The 17,939-nt window shown below is 36.2% G+C and overlaps 1 protein-coding gene across 1 annotated transcript in view; it reads right to left on the bottom strand.

The window, feature by feature from the left end:
- LOC107555944 (thrombospondin type-1 domain-containing protein 7A-like) overlaps positions 1–17,939 on the bottom strand; it is a 122,097-nt gene that overhangs the window by 43,933 nt on the left and 60,225 nt on the right. The window contains exons 3-6 of the mRNA XM_016238905.1: positions 17,158–17,406; positions 12,027–12,208; positions 4,835–4,990; positions 1,507–1,710 (exon numbers count right to left, since the gene is read on the bottom strand). Coding sequence (XP_016094391.1) covers positions 1,507–1,710; positions 4,835–4,990; positions 12,027–12,208; positions 17,158–17,406 — 791 coding nt within the window. The remainder of the gene's footprint in view (positions 1–1,506; positions 1,711–4,834; positions 4,991–12,026; positions 12,209–17,157; positions 17,407–17,939) is intronic.

Below are 17,939 nucleotides of genomic sequence, written 5' to 3'. Positions count from 1 at the left end.
CTTCACCTCCAAGATCGTCTGAGACCAGCCACCCGGACAGCTGCTGCAACAGTCGGTTTGCATAACCAAAGAATTTCTGCACAAACTGTCAAAAACGGTCTCAGGGAAGCTCATCTGCATGCTCGTCATCCTCATCGGGATCTCTACCTGACTGCAGTTCGTCGTCATAACTGACTTGACTGGGCAAATTCTCACATTCGATGGCATCTGGCACTTTGGAGAGGTGTTCTCCTCATGGATGAATCCCGGTTTTCACTGTACAGGGCAGATGGCAGACAGGGTGTAGGTATAAAAGTGGCTTTTGACAAAAGCTTCTCAAACAGTAAGAGTAAACAATGTAATAACTCAAAATCCACTGAGAGCTTAAGCAATATTAAGTAATTTGTGTTTCATGTTCTTCTTTGTTTGTATGTATGTTACCATTAAGAGTTTGGGATCGGTAAGATTTTTTGACGTTTTTGAAAGAAGTCTTATGCTCACCAAGACTTCTGTATTTGATAAAAAATAGATTGTACTGTTGTACATAGATTGTACTATACAGTCCTATTGTGAAATATTATTACAATTTAAAATGACTGTTTTCTATTTTGATATATTTTAATATATTTTTGTGGAAACTGGGATTTTTTTCAGGATACCTTGATGAGTAGAAAGTTAAAAAAAAGTATTTATTTGAAATAGAAAGCTTTTGTAACATCATAATTATGTTTATTGTTCATTGTTTATTGATTTTGATCAATATAATGTGTTCTTGATGAATACAATTTTATTTGTTCAATAATTTACCAATTTGTAAAATAATTTCTGGGGGTTGGAATAAAAATAATTTTACCAACAAAATGCCAAATTTAGACGGATGCCCATGTTTTCTGATAGTGAAACAAGTTACAACCTACCACAAAAACTCTGAGTTACAGAAGTGTTGCAGGCATCCCGGGTCTCCTCTTAATCAGTATATTGAGGCATTAGTATCAGCCATTGGTCACAGATCCAGGCATGTGCTTGTCCCCATTTTTCTCTGATCTCACAGTTGGTGCAGATGGTGCTGGTGTTGGTTTCCCTAGCTACCGTGTACTCAGTCAAGCCAATAACACCCAGACGCTATTGGAGAGTTTTGGACCTTTGGGCTAGTTAGATGGTAGACCGCCCCAGCACATGTGGCTTTGTGTTTAGAAGACTAAAAGGCAGCGGTGCCACTTCTTATTGCTCTGAATTTCCCCTCTGGCCACTCTAACAATAGAGAAGTACTACCAGCCGCCTGTGCAAAAACAGCAATTACGGCATTGGGCATGAGTCCAGAACATACGCCCTATGAACAGAGTTCAAGAATGGACCCAGCTGTACAAGAACCAAACAATCTGAGTTTGTTGCTGCATTCGAAACACTGCAGGCCTGGACACGACCCTTAAATAGAAAGTCTATTCAGGCAAAGATTTCTAATTAGCTTGAATGTTTATGAATGGACAGTCCCATATCATGCAGATGGAAGGTGTACGTATCACTTACCATCACTGTTGATGCACTGTACTTGTGGGTTCTGGGTTCCCGGTCCACATGCTTTGTCATTGTCAGGCACACATTCTTCCAGCTTCACCAGCAGCCATTCATAGCAACTGGGCTCCTCACAGGGAATTGCCTCTGTCAGGTGGGGGCAATTTCCTGTGCCACCTGTGGGCTCATTCATGATTTTCCTTTTCCTTAGTTTGAAACCTGTCAAAGAACACAGATGAGACTCAAAGTTATTTGTGTCACTGATTTAGTCAGTTGAGTTAATCGGTGGGAGTAAAGAGTGCAGGTAGAGTTAAATCATGTAAAATAATCAAACAGTCATCCAAAAAAGTAATTGATAAGCAAATATATCTGTTCAAATGACTTTTTCTCTTTATTGCAAATTCAACAAGCTTTCACATTCACATAATTTCAAATAAGCTATATCATGCAATAACAGGTCATTATACAAAACAAAGAAACAAAGACCCTTAAACTATTCATTAACTCAAAATCAAGATCAAATAAAATATAAATATTAGATTAAAAATTATTATATAAACTATTTTGTAAAATTTATTTTATAAAAATTAAAAATTAGACATGTTGCCTTGAAGTACTAAAATTACTAAATCAAAAAATAAGGCTAAATATAAATATTTAATAATAATAATGATAATAATAATGACAAAAATATGCAAGAAAATGACTAAAACTAAAATGAAAACTATAAAAGATGAAAAACAAAATATTACTATAATAGTATATAAATCATTTAAAAATAACATTGAAAAAGATAATATTATATATAATTAATGCACTATAAATATTAATATACTGTTTATTGTACTATAACATAACATTTTAGGAAAATAAATGGAATGTAGGGAATAATATATATATATATATATATATATATATATATATATATAATACACAAATATCTTACAAAGAATAGATAAAATAATCACTTTGTGATGTTGTTGGACAATCATTCGTTTCAATTAGTCACAAATTGCATTCATGCTTTTCCAAATTAAGCAGTTTGTGGATGGAGAAATTCTTCTCCTGAAGTTCCCACCGACCCAACGTTTACCAGACTAGTGTCTGAACTAATTGACTTAACTTAACTAATGAATCCCTTCCGTTAGCCCGCTAAACTGTCTCAGTGTGTCATTGCACAATCACTGTAATACTGCATTAAACATGTCAGTCCATTAAGTGTGCAAGATGACAGAAATTACTGGAGCAGCTCATCATTATGAATTTTATTATTCCTTCCTCATTACGCTTGCCTTTCACCAAAGGGACTAATGCATTCAGCAATCCATTAATACAAAAGAGGTTTTGGCGCCAGGGGTATTCCCATTCAAGAGCAGGAAAAGGGCTCCAGAGGGATAAAAATGGGTGGACTGGACTCATGACCGGCGCAAGGTCACCTATATGTACCCTGCCATCACCCTCCTCTCTCTGGTCCCTGGCCTCTGGTTTAATCCACATTGCTGTCTGGGGCCGATAAGGTAATACGAGAGAGGGGGGCCTTGAGGAGTTAGTTGGAGATGCCAGCGTTGTCCCTTTTTCTGATTACTTCTGTCCTGCACTCTCCTCCTGGCTTTATTTAATCAGAAGGTCAGCGTAGAGCTCATTGTGGGTGTGTAAGGGGATTGTATCACGTCCTGTCAGTCAGCCTGGAGGTGTCTGATGGCATATGCTGCCTCTGTCTCTTTATCAGACAAAAGCACGATACTGGGTTTCATATGAGCCCCTGTTAATAAAAAATAGACAAAAGGCACAGGCGGACAAAAATCTCTTCAGGATCTCATGGGTCATCACGTCTAAGGTGCACACTGACATGTTATTGGGGCCTCAGGTTAAGATGTCACATGTAATTTGTACTTTATCTCCCATCAAGCTCATTTTTGTAGCTTGTTCAGGCTATAATAAAGATTATCAATATATATTATAAAAGAACAGTCTCACTGTCAGAATAACAGTTTATATCTGCATCCATCATTTGTAGAAGGCAAGACAGCACAGGATTTGGTTGTTGCTTGACATCAAACCAGGACTGCACGGCATTATTGAGAACTGAGTTCTGTTACAAAGATGATTTTGGTTCAAATTTAATTCCAGAATGTGAATCGAGATTGTGAAGATTTTCAGAAACATCTGATGTTTAAAAATATCTAAATTAAAATACTTGAAATATTGTTAAATTATACATTTTACTTTATTTTAGAGGGGAGCAAGACATTGCAAGAGGTAACTGCAAAAATAAAGTCATTCACTTGGATATATATATTTACATATTAAAATATGCATTAATAAATCTGAATATATAGTAATAAAATTAAATTATACTGTCATAATATCAAATAATACAAATATAAATACATATTTATAATCACAAAAAATATATAATATTTTACTGTTTGGTTCCCCAAGATAGATAGATAGATAGATGATCACTGATGCGTTTTGTTAATGTAATAAGCACTGATGTTGTAGTTCTATTCTGTCCTTGTGTGGGAGATACTGTTTGATGATACTGTAAAAAAAAGTAAAAAAAAAAAAAAGCCTTTACTCATTTCGCCACATCTCCCTGAATAATGATAGCCTACATACTGTACATACAGTACACAAGTGCTGAGACCTGTCATTACAGCTATATGGCATGAAGTATGAACCGTGGGCATTTGAAAAGAGAGAGTGGAACACAGATTCGCAGAGAATTCATCATTAAGATGCATGGTGGAGAATTTCCTCCCATCCCATCCTTTTGAGTCGCTTCATTAGGGAAGAGTCAATATGCATTAGTCATGGCACGGGTCGCTGTCCCAGCCATAATTAATGAGAAATGCAGCCAGCGTGCCAGCACCTTTGATACACTATACCAACTGTCAGCAGCATTCGGTAAGCCACCATCATGTGAATCCATCAGATTCGGTTCCTTCCAGGGACCATTTGAAGCTTGTGTTTGTCTCTTTGAAGCCATCTAACCCATGATTTGTCTTTTGTATCTTTCGTGACATGTTTTATTTTTCTGTGGGTCCCCTTTGTTTGTTGTTCCCTCTACAATGGGCCTGGTTCATAAAATCTTTGAGAAAATGAATCTTCTGCCCCAGTAGGCACTGATAAGTTTATGGCCCGGATGCTGATGGCGCAGACAGAGGTGAGAGGTGGGCCGTTGTGAGTTATGTGTTGAAAGGCTTCCCGTACACAATTCATGTGATTTACAATGAAAGAGGATGTTTTATTGATCCGCTCTGTTTTAGCGAAATGGGGGAAATGACCGCTCCCCAAACACAACAGTAAAAGATGAACTGGTCATATAGTTTAAGCTTACCTTTCTTTGTGGACTGATCCTGGCAGTTTTCAAAGGTGCAGGGCCCCCATGCGCTCCAGGAGGACACATCACACTCCACAGGGCAGGGGATATGGCAGAGCTGGGTGGTGTTAGGAGAAACGCCCAGACACAGGTCACTGTTCACTGGCCGCAAGGCTGAGGAAACAGACACACATTGTTACAGTCCCTATAAAAATAGATGGACCAAGTCCAAAATTATTTCAGAAAAAAAGTTTCAGAAGATTTTGTTTTTGAAAGAAGTCTCTTATGTTCACAAAGGCTGCATTGAATAAAAAAATATAGTAAAATTGGGAGTATTGTGCAATATTAATATATATATATATATATATATATATATATAATATATATTATATTTTAAATGTTCCACTGATTCTTTAGAAATCATTCCAATATGGTGATTTAGTGCTCAAGAAAAATGTCTTATCTTTTTTTTTCCTCAGGGTTCTCAGAAATAATCTTTTATAATATTATAATTGTCCTTACTGTCACTTTTGATCAGTTTAATGTGTCATTGCTGAATAAAAGTATTCATTTGTTTTAAAAATGGAATAGTGTATATATTAAATATATGTTTTAGTAGTTTTGTTTGTTTGTTTTAATTTTAAATGTATTAAAAACGATGGTGGATTTGGTGCCGTCTCAGTACCTTAAAAGGTAATGTGAAGCATTTCAATATATTAGTTAACATTAAATAAAATTATACACGTCTTTACTGTCACTTTTGATCACTTTAATGTGTCCTTACTGAATAAAAGTAATATTTCTAAAAAAAAGAAAGAAAAAGAAACTGCTGAAAAGTGTACATACTGAATACTATTTTGAGTAGTATTTTTTATATACATTATAAATATAATATAAAAAAATGATGGGGGAATGGGGGCTGGAGATGATGTGAGTCGGACTCAAATTTATGTTGCTCACACGTGTACCAAAAAGTACCTAAAAAGGTAATGTGAAGCATTTCAATATGTTTGAAAATTCGAACATGAGAGATAAAATGACATGATCAACATCATTCTCATAAACAAGCACTTCTGATTGCACATGTTTTGCTAGACATCTCCCAAGACCCCTTTTGTCCTTGTTTTCTTTTTATCTGTAACCAGCACTCAGTGCAAGTGTGCGTGCAGCTCCGAGCCGTATGTGACTTTCTGCAAGGTCAGTGCGTGAACAGATCTGCTGCCAATACCCTTTGACGGATCTTCTCTTCATTCACATGCAAATTGCTTCGTGTCCAAAAGGTGTTTTCTGTGCACTTTGAGCCATTTCTAAAATCATTCCGTTAACACATGTGTTTTGTGTGTGTGTAGATTTTCAGTGCGATCTAAGTGATTGATTGCATAGCCAGAGTCATTAATGATTTATATGAGCTTGTTTAAAACAGAAATTAAAAGTTTTTTTTGTGAAGTGCTCCTCTGGGACAAACACCCACCGGAACGCTCAATTTAGCAAGCTGAATTTACTTCCAAAAGTGACATGTCAAAAAAATTAAATAGCTGTCAAATTGACAAAACTGATTTGCAAAAAATGTCAAATTGACTTGCAAATGCAAGTTCCCTTGTTCCCACAAACAGACTTGTCTCCATGCACTCTGTATTTCTTATTAGGAGTTGGCTGTGCTTTTAAGGTATTGAGGTGGGCTTCCTGTCTCAGCGGCTCACGTTTTGTTGCCCTGTTAACCCAGTCTGATTAATGACCCTCTCCTTGTAGGTTGACTTTATTCAGGTGGCACAACACTCGCTTGGAGGCCAGGTGGTCTGCTGTTTGCCCATCCAGGGTTTCCCCGGCCTAATTATGGCACCAGTATCCCATCAGTCCCTCTGTCCGTCTGACAGCCGGCAACACATTCACCTGCTTGCATCACCATCATCATCATCATCATCAATAACTCGGGCCTGCCTGCGGGGCGGTGCTGCACGGATGCTCTGTAACAAAGCCACTGCATTGAACAGCTCACAAAGATCCACGATGGGGTGCAACATTGATTATAATCCGGAGAGAGACACAGCCAAGCCAAAACGAATGAACACTGTTGTTGTGTTCTGCTCTCTGTGACTGAGATGCGTTAATGGATAAATATCGCAACAGCAGCTGCTTTCCCCTGTCGTCTAAATGTCTGAAACCACCCGTGGGGAGAGGAAATCAAGCACAGCTTCCTCAGACCCAAATAGCAGAGCAAGAAGTCGGATGGGAAGCGGCATTGGCAGAGAGTAAGACAACAAGCTGCTTTTGACATGTAAAATGCATATTTTTTTGTTCAGTGCCATTCTGGCATTCATTACATGGGTTTGGGAATCCATAATCCCAAAATGATTGAAAATTCATTTCGAATGCAAACGTCTCGGGTTACTTATGTAACCATGGTTCCCTGAGGGGAATTCAGAAACCGCTGACACGGATGTACACTTTCTAAATTCTCCGCTAGTGCTCGCCATAGTAGGAAAAGAAAAGGCTCTTACTTTGCTTTTGGAATGCACGCTTCAAATAGAACGGTCAGTGAAGACGAAGAAAAAGGATGATGTGCGCTACCGGCGCCTATTTTGTACTAGTTGCGACGGTAGTGACGTCATGGCTGTCGCCGGCCAAACAAGTTGGTGTTTTTTCAATGTAGGCTTCAGACACGGGTCACGACGAGGCGTTCCCCATAGCGACCCCTAGAGGACGCAGTTCGAAGTTTCACGAAAGGGAACAATGTTTTCATATTCGTGGAAACAATATATTTCACTGATTCTTCACTACTGGCAAAACAGAACACACACTGTTTAGGAGGGATTAATGTAAATTAAGGTATTCACCTATGTTTGTTCACCTATCCATTTCCACTTGCTTGAGTTTCATTTAATATGAGTAAACATCGTCAGACCCACACACACACAAAAGTGAAATATTCACTATTATTACAACAAATCTAATGTTTATGCAAGACTACAGTTTCAAACAGTTTAATTTCAAGTTGCATACTGTTAGACCCCCTTTAAATAAAGGAAATTATCTTAAATGTTTTAAATAACATCTCTAAAAATGTGTGATGGAGTTGACAACAAAAAAGTAATGCTTTCTTAAAAGATGCCGATTTTTATTTCTGTCTTAAAATTCATATATATATATTAATCTATACAAATGAAAGGGATAGTTCATCCAAAAATTAAAATTCTGTCAACATTTACTCAGCCACACTTTGTTACAAACCTGTATGAGTTGCTTTCTTCTGCTGAACACAACAGTTGCTGGCAGCCATTGGCTTCCATAGAAGGGAGAACAAAAAAATACTGTGGATGTCAATGGCTACCGTCAACTACTTGGTTACCAACATTCGTCAAAATATCTTCTTTTGTGTTCAACACTAAAACGAAACTCAGGTTTGGAACAACATGATGATGAAATTTTAGTTTTGGGGTGAACTATCGCTTTAAAGGGAATTAGGAGATACCATGAGATTTGATAATGACAATCAAATGTGTGATAGATAGTTCATATAAAAGTGGCTTTGTTGCTGCTTTAAAAAAAACTAATGAAAGGTAAAGTTGTGGGACATGCGTCAAGTATGAACGTTTCATATGTACTGGCATCACACATTGTACTGAAATAGCCAGAGTGCAGACAAACTGTCCAGTTTCTACAGAGGATTTAGCTATGATCCCTGGAACTGAATGACCAGATTAAATCTGCTTAAAGCACACGGTGTCTGTCCTTGAGTAAACCACCGCTCCTGATGCTCTCATTGTCTGGCATTAATGTATATAAATACCTGTGAATAATTCCAAAGGCCCAGTGGCAAATCACTTGGAAATGTCCAATCATGTGGAGCTTGAAATTAAATCCTCTCAAATCTGTCTGAAACTCCCTGAGTGGAAAAGTGCCTGATTGATTCTTCATTGATTAAAAGAGGACAAGGTAAATGAGGAAAAAAAGTAGGGCTGAAAATCTATTTAAAAAAACAACTGAATTAAGTACATGATACACAGATTAATTAATCAAATTAATTGCAATTAATAACATAACAATATTTGCTGAGAAGGATGATGGGTAAAACAAAGAAAACCAAAGGAGAGAAAAAGAAAACAATATGCAAAAAAGAGCATTAGAAAGAGCTAGAAGGTGTGGAAAAGCCTTAGGGGTGTATGTGTGTGTTTGTACGTGTGTGAAATAGGCAGAACGTGTGTGTGAAAGTGTGCAGGTGTTCTTGCACTGTTCCTTTTCTTTATCTCACAGTTCTTCCATCTGTCACCGTGTGACTCGTCAGCGTGCCAGGCCTGTCACCTCCCCCAGCAGGAAGCTGCAGTCAGCGCCATGTGCTTCTCTTAAGGCTACATTACGGATGGGATTCCAACACTGTCTGGCAAAACTTCATCACAGACAGGAGGCTGGACACTAAGGTCCTGATTCACCAAGATGCACATCAAAAAAGATACAAACTTGCTTGTGCAATGTAATGAATTGCATGTGCACTTTTTGGGTGTATTGTGGTTGTCTCACTAAATATTTTCAAGGTGATGGATTACACCATTTCTCTAATGTACAAACTACCAGTGAAAGTTGGTGAGAGTTTTTTTAATTGTTTTATTAATACTTTTATTCAGTAAGGATGTATTAAATGAATCAATAATGACAGTAAAGATTTCTACATTCTTACTAAATAATTTGATGCTGTTCTGAAAATAAAATAAAATAAAATAAAATGCATCCTGGTTTCCACAAAAAAATATTAAGCAGCAACTACTCAACACTGATAATAAGAAACATTTCTTGAGCATAAAATCTGCATATTAGAATGATTTCTGAATCATGTGACACTGAAGACTGGAGTAATGGCTGCTAAAAATTCAGCTTTGCCATTGCAGGAATAAATGACATTGTAAAATATATTCAAATAGTAAACAGTTTTTAAATGGTAATACTATTTCACAATATTCCTGTTTTTACTGTATTTTTAATCAAATAAATGCAGCCTTGGTGACCATAAGAGACAAAAAAAAATTTTTTTTTAATCTTACCAACACCAAACTTTAGAACGATAGTGTAGGCTATATGTGAAATAATTAAATAAAATACCCAGGTACGACAATCTCAAACCAATTTCAAAGCGATTCCAGATAATATGTTGCAAAAACGAAAATTTTGCATTATTTATTTACACATGCATCAGTCCATGCATTACAGATTTGTTCAATGAAAAACATTTTAAAAGTTACGTTAAGGCAAACTACGAACTGCAAAAGGCAAACTATCAACTGTGCTCAACAGTGATGCATGGTTTTTGTTCTGGAACTTGATCTGCTCACAATGATCTTGGTGTTATGTAGAAAATATCAGCATACTGGCAACAAAAATGAACTACACTGACTACAAGATGCCTATGTTGATCAGCTGAAAGACATAATCCTCAATAGACAATGTTTGCAGATCAGCATAGGCTTTTTTCAAGTAAAATCATGGTTTACAGTAGCTGTTAAATACACCATTGTGAGTGTTAGCCTATTTAAAGTGGTCTCATTTCAAAAGGAAAACTGCTTTCAGTGTGCTTTGTCTTTCTGTCTGTAGTGTGACCAAGCCATACCAGGCAATGACTGCTTGAGGACATCTGTGGACATTTGAATAAGTTCCCTAAGAGGTCGGCAGTTCAGCTCTCAGAGCAGATGGCAGGGGAGTTTCTGTGTCAGTCCGAGAGTGAACACAGGCCCGGCACCAGCCTCAGCACATGGCATGAGGCACTGGCACCTCCCTGTTTCTGTTGTATTACTCCAGAGAGAATTTGTGTTTGGGTGTATGTGCACCTGTGTGTATGTCTGTGACGGCATTAGCATTTCAATTCCACAGTAGCTGCCTCATTAATTTGTACAGCTCTGCCTTCTTTATTCCTTAATTTCCCCCTGGTGATCTAATTTCAGCCTTTAAAAAGCAATCCAATTATATGTTGGCTTGAGCTGTCTACCACAGTACAAACATCAACTGATCTTTGTCTAAAAGCTCGCAGTGAGCCTCTAAGTCTGCACTGGCGCAGAGGTGACCGGAGACAAAAAGGTAATTTTACTAAATATAACTTTGCATCAAGCATGTTAGTCACACAAACTTTTCAAATATCATACAAGTAGCCGTGCAGTATGGCTCTATATCAGCATGGCTGTGATTCGACCATAGGCACTAGGCCACAGGTCAAAATCACCATCACTAACACAGAGAGCGTTTTGTCAACAATAACAATAACAACAACAACTAAATACTAATGTTATGTACAAAAATATTATTGATTGAACAATAACATTTAATAAACAACAATAGCCATTATAAAAGCTCCAAAGCAATTCAGTCAAAAGTACAAAGACAGCGCTCTGATATAGCATTACAAATATTAAAAAAATACATAAGTTATGAAACTTTGCCCTCAGCCAAAACTATTTGCTCTGGAAAAAAAAGAATAGATAAATGAGACCAAAAACTGGCCGTTAGATATACCTAAGCCGAATCATAGCTCGTTTAATCACTATAGAGACATCAGAGCCGGCGGAAAATTCCAGAACTGGAGCTCACATCTCAGAAAACCTGAAAGTATATTTACAAATAGGTGCTATCTTTATGAACAAACCACATATTTGAACATTGATTGAACGTGTGGTCGCATATTGCACATGGATGAACTTTTTTTAATGTTACCGCTAGCATAAACAATGTATGCACAACAAATGTAACATGGTGTTGACTGCAGCCCCTGTTCTCGCTAGTAACAGAGCGGTCGTCAAATTCTAATGTTTATCTATTAGATCAGTGGTTCTCAAACCTCTCCATGAAGTACCTCCAGCATGGCACATTTTGTATGTCTCCCTATATCTGACACCCATTTCAGGTCTTGCAGTCTCCACTAATGAACTGATGAGTTGAATCAGGTGTGATAGATGAGGGAGACATACAAAATGTGCAGTGCTGGGGGTACTCCAGGACAGGTTAGAGAACCACTGAATTAGATCATCTGGATTCAGTTATATTCACTGAATAGAAAGTGTTTGTGTGCTCGTTATTGCGTGTGGAACCTGCAGCAAACTCAAATAATTGGTGAGGATGTGACAGGAAATTATTGGGGAGAGAGATCAGAATGGGTTCGGGACATATCATTGAACAAGAAAGTGCATTAACCACAAGCAGAGGGTTAAGACACTGGATTTGATAGTTTTGTTACCATCTTTGTTCTTGAGGGAGCTGAGGTTAGATGAGGTTTCAGTGGGGGCTTGAACACAGTAGACCTCCCTGGTTTGAACCCCGCCTCCACAGAGCCCTGTCTGGTTGCTCCGGCGACGGTCCTGTTGGCTGAGGAGCACGTCCACCCTGCAGTCACTCCACTCTGTTGTTCGCCAATTATACCTGCGGAGACAGAGGAAGAAAAATTGTGAACAGACGAGTGCTGATGATTATTTAATGCTCTCTTAATTTATCCTCTGAAGGCTAAAGATTGAGACAAGATTGAGAGTAAAGATTTTATTTCGTTTTTTTTTCTACACAAAAATAAACTGTACTTTGGTCTGTCCTTCGGAGTTATAAATATAGATGATTTTAAATAGACTAATCAGAAGGCAAGTCAGTCAGGATGTGCGCTAAGGTCATGGTTTTATTGAGCATCATTGAGTTTGATGGCTGGGCTGCTGCTTTTTGATTTATCATGTTAGCGAAAGAACACTAGGGAAACAGCATCAAAAGCTGAGCTATGGATAGAAATGTTGCAACAAAAATGACACACTCTGTACTTATTATCATATGCATGTTTGATTTGATTTTTTCCCCTGTCCAGAGACACCCTTATGAAAATTAACCATGGGTTTATTGTAGTAAATGTGTAGTAACCATGGTGCTATTATTGTTAACAAAAACCAAAACCAAAACATTTTTGTTAAAAAAAAAACTGGGAAAAAATTAAGGCTAAACTAAAATGTATGACTACATATCAGTGCAATCAATATTTTGAATTAGCTTTAAATTTCATATTTTCAGTTTTTATTTTTATTTAGTAATTATTTGTGTATTTTTTAATATTAATCTTACCATTTTTAAATATTACTATTAAGTTTTTTCCCCATATACTATATATTACAAATAAATGAGTTTACTTTACTAGTTTTTTTCATGTGTTTTAGCTGACTTGTTAAATGTTATGTTATGTTATGCTATGCTATGCTATGTTATGCTATGTTAAGCTATGCTATTTTATGTTATTTTATGTTATGCATATTTTGGATATTTGTGTTATGTACAAATATTTAAATGACACACTCTGTACTTATTATCATATGCATGTTTGATTTGATTTTTTCCCCTGTCCAGAGACACCCTTATGAAAATTAACCATGGGTTTATTGTAGTAAATGTGTAGTAACCATGGTGCTATTATTGTTAACAAAAACCAAAACCAAAACATTTTTGTTAAAAAAAAAACTGGGAAAAAATTAAGGCTAAACTAAAATATGTATGACTACATATCAGTGCAATCAATATTTTGAATTAGCTTTAAATTTCATATTTTCAGTTTTTATTTTTATTTAGTAATTATTTGTGTATTTTTTAATATTAATCTTACTATTTTTAAATATTACTATTAAGTTTTTTCCCCATATACTATATATTACAAATAAATGAGTTTACTTTACTAGTTTTTTTCATGTGTTTTAGCTGACTTGTTAAATGTTATGTTATGTTATGCTATGCTATGCTATGTTATGCTATGTTAAGCTATGCTATTTTATGTTATTTTATGTTATGCATATTTTGGATATTTGTGTTATGTACAAATATTTATGATTTTACAACAAACTATTTATTTTTAATAAAACAGTTACAACCATATCCAATTAATTTATGTTCATTTCAGTAAAGGTCTTAGTTCTGAGTTCTAGAGTTCTGGCATGAAACTCTAGATGGCGCAGTCCGATAGGTCTAGTTCAATCTAATCTGGTGACATCATTGTCACATGGCAGCTGATTGCTTCTCTCCTGTATCGGTAGCTCAATGAGCTCGCTGCTCAATATTCAAATACCTGGCTTTTGTTTGCTGTAGCAGTTGGCAGCGCACTTCAGAAACCCTCCTCCTTCCCCAGCTCCACCTGTATAGATCTGCTACGGGGTGATTCATGTATGCTATATGGGGGTTATTCATATGTGTTATATGTGCAGCAGCAGTATTTCTTACATGCTTACAGCAGCATGTTGTGGATGCATTGGCAGTAGCAAGTATCGGTACTTGCTCTGCTGCAGCAGCAGCAGCGTAGCAGATCTATTTTGGCAAGACCAAATACATTAACATCGTCATGTACATTACCATGCCAATCCCTCTGAGAGTTGTCGTGACAGAAATTATAATATGCAAAAATGAGACAACAAAACTTCTGGTTCAGTGTTAACAGTGTGAACACTGGCTGAAAAGGTAAGAACCTCCTCTTTACCTTTGGCCTTTCTCGCTGATCAAAAGCTGAAGGGCATGCTCGGGGGGAAGCTCAGGTAGTGTGTGTGCATGCGTGTGCGCATTTGTGTGCCAGATGTTTAAATGTCCAGTGACCTTCAGTAACAAGTCTTGCTTCAAGCTTTTAGAAGTGTTCAAATAAGAAGAGTAAAAAGAAAGGAGAGCGTCTTTTAAAAAAATGTTTTGACCATGAGTATGCACTCTCTAAACTAAAAGGGAAATGATCCTTTGCTTTGCTTCTGTATTGTAAATGACAGAATATGAAACATTTATTTCAGTTTTTGAATACAGCGGGTCAGATTTTAAAACCAATAGAGAATTCCTGCTGACTTTCCATGGTAATGGCTCTCAACATTTTTCACAGATTCAAAATGAAGCCCATTTGACCTCACAAATGCAGAGCTCCATATTCATGAGCTGTGATTCAGCGAATGTGCTTCTGACAAGACTGCATTCAGAATTTTGCTTTGAGGGCCTCACTTTCCATTTATGCACTATACTTGAGCTACACGTAATGTGTGAAATGAGAAAGCTTTCTCTTTTAGGATACTTGAATGAGTAATGGACTGCATAGCAAATGTTAATGGTTAAATAGCACAATGCACCATCAGCAAAGCAGTATCCCAAAACATATATGAATTAAATTAAGTTGATTCAAATAAACAGATTTTACAAATGTTCACAATATTTTAAAACTGATGTGTCTTGTTTTAATGCACCATAATTGTGCGTATGCAAACGTAAATGTGCTATATCAAATACCAACATTTACAGAGATTAACAATGCAAAATTTGTCAACTTTGATTCAAATAAAGATGTATTAGGGACTTTCACAAAATGCAAAACCTGATGTGACGAGTTTTAATGTACCATATTTTAATGTACGCTCACATGAATTAGATCTGAGAGTTATATTGGATGGAAACACTTACAGAGAGTAATAAGTAAAATTACAGCATTTGTATGATTCGTATGATCATCGAAATGATTCCTTTGGACGACTCTGGAAAATAAACATTAAACAAAATAAAAAACAAAACTAAAACACTAACTCAAAACTCTGCACAGAAGTTCCTGTGTTGCATTTGAGCTATTCTTTTATATTGTAAAAATATGTTTTGTTAAATCCTGCCATTCGTTTAAATGTTCAAGATAATCTAAGCTGTTTTTGTAAGTTTTGTAGTTGTAATTAACGTCAATTTATCTGTTATGTTTAATATCGCCATTATCATTATATATATATAATGTATATATAATTTCCCTATACCTTAATATAACCTAAACCTAAATTAACCCTTGACCTAAATTGAGCTGCATTACAGTTTCACAATAGCTTCTCCAACACTGAATTATACTGAACAACATAAGAGTGAGTAAATGATACAGACTGAACTATCCCTTTAAGAGATTTATGAGATGCTTAACAGTAGGTGAATATTAAATTTTAATGGTTACAAGCCATTCTTGGCCACCTGAATCTCACTCTGGGGGACGACTGGTCATAAACTCCTGCTGTAAAGGATTCTCAGTGACAGCAGTGAAAGCACATGTGGGGTTTGGTGAGAGAGCGTGGCCGGGCACACACTGGGTCAGCACTACAGGAGCACCATTCACCTCCATCAAATACAGGGGGCACCTACTCCACTCTGGTGAGATCCAGTGCAATGAGCTGATGAGTGATGGGGAATGGACCGGCCCATCTGTGGGGGAGATCAGATTATACAGCGTGTGGCCTGTCCTCTCAGACCTCCAGGGTGGCTCTGTGCCAAACCACCAACCACCAAACCGCTGCCATCTCTCCATCAGCCCCAGCAGGACCTTCACCCCCACCCTTGTTCCACACTTCACTCTTCCATCTGCGTTTTAACACGTTCATGCTATCCAAAAGCCACAGAGAGCTATTTCAGAACAATGCAGGCCTACTTATATTTTTTTGTTAAATTATATATTCATATACACTACTGTATGTTTCATGTTTTTGAAAAATAATGTCTCATATGCTAACCAAGGCTGCATTTATTTGATAAAAAAAAAAAATATATATATATATATACCACACACACACAGCTGATTTGTTGTTCAAGAGATATTTCTTATTATTATCAATATTGAAAACAATTATGCTGATAAAATTTTGAGCAAAATGTGACTTTTTTTCCTTTGATTCTTTGATCAATAGAAAGTTCAAAAGAAAAAGAAAAAATATTTTTTAAACAGAAATCATTATAAATTGCTGTCACCTTTGATCAATTTAATGCATCCTTGATGAATAAAAGTAATATTATATTTGTAAAAAGTTTTGATCATTTTAAAAAGTTGAATATCATGAATATGAATATGACATAATATTTAATGGAGTGTAGATTGATGTGAAAAAAAATCTTTTAAAATAGTTTAACATAAGGCAACAACATATTATGTTAAAAAAATAAAAAGTACTGAAGGATCATGTGGCACTGAAGACTGGAGTAATGATGCTGAAAATTCAGCTTTGCATCACAGGAATAAAATATATTTTTATATATATTTAAATAGAAAACATTTATTTTAAATTGTAAAAATATTTCACAATATTGAACTCTTTTTGCTGTATTTTGTATCAAATAAAACCAGCCTTGGTGAGCAGAAGAGACTACTTAAAATAATAATAATAATAATAATAATAATAATACAAATCTTGCTGTTCTAAAACTTTTTACCGGTAGTGTAACTGTTTGTTTTCAGTATTCATTTAACCAATGACACCTTTAGATGCATTATATCAGTTTTGACGTCACTGAGTGTAAATGCTTTACACTCTTATATTAGGTCTAATATAAATATCATGATCCAAGCACCGAAGCAGAATGGACACAGCACTTACACTATACATGGCGGGATTCCTTCTCCTTGAGGAGAACACGGTTCACTCTCATCCAGCTCAGGACACTCGGCTCCTCCACCCACTGAGAACTGCTTCACCTGACGCGTGCGTGTCCTCTGTCCCTTACGCCCATTCAGATCGTAGCACTCCTTTGAGCAGGCAGACCAGTCCAACCACTCGGTCACTTCACAGTCCTTTGGGATGACACAGGCTTGATATGTCACAGGAAGAGTCTGCTGGTTACAATGGCTGTAGGGACACAGAATAAAGTCTGTAATTGATCAATGAATCCAACGTTTATTATAACTAAGCTGCAAAAACATCTTGTTCTGACGTCTGCACTTTTGTGACATCTGAAATATGAATATCAACATTATGTCATTTCTAAACACCAGAAGAAAGAGATCATATTATTTATAAATTATATAATATTTTATAAATAATATAAATAATTATATAATAAATGTAAATAATAGTAATGTTTTATAATTGTATATGAATTGCGAGTAAAAATAAATAAATATAATAATAATAATAATAATAAAAACTCATTATTAGCTAAAAACTTAAAAGCATAAAAACATGAAGATAAAACAGACATCTGAGACTTCAAGACCAGGGAGGATGTCATTCACCTTGTTATCTTTAAAAAAGAAAGATAAATGATCTCAAGCCTGACCAAGCTGTATTCAACCGATCCCATCCAATTACTGTATATCACTTTGTATATGCAATAATAAGCATAATAATCTTAATTCTTAAACTCTGATCTCACATCTTAC

Source organism: Sinocyclocheilus grahami, unplaced genomic scaffold (assembly GCF_001515645.1).
Source record: "Sinocyclocheilus grahami isolate Dianchi unplaced genomic scaffold, SAMN03320097.WGS_v1.1 scaffold550.1, whole genome shotgun sequence".
Lineage (NCBI taxonomy): Eukaryota > Metazoa > Chordata > Actinopteri > Cypriniformes > Cyprinidae > Sinocyclocheilus > Sinocyclocheilus grahami.
This window is presented reverse-complemented; position numbering and strand designations above follow the sequence as displayed.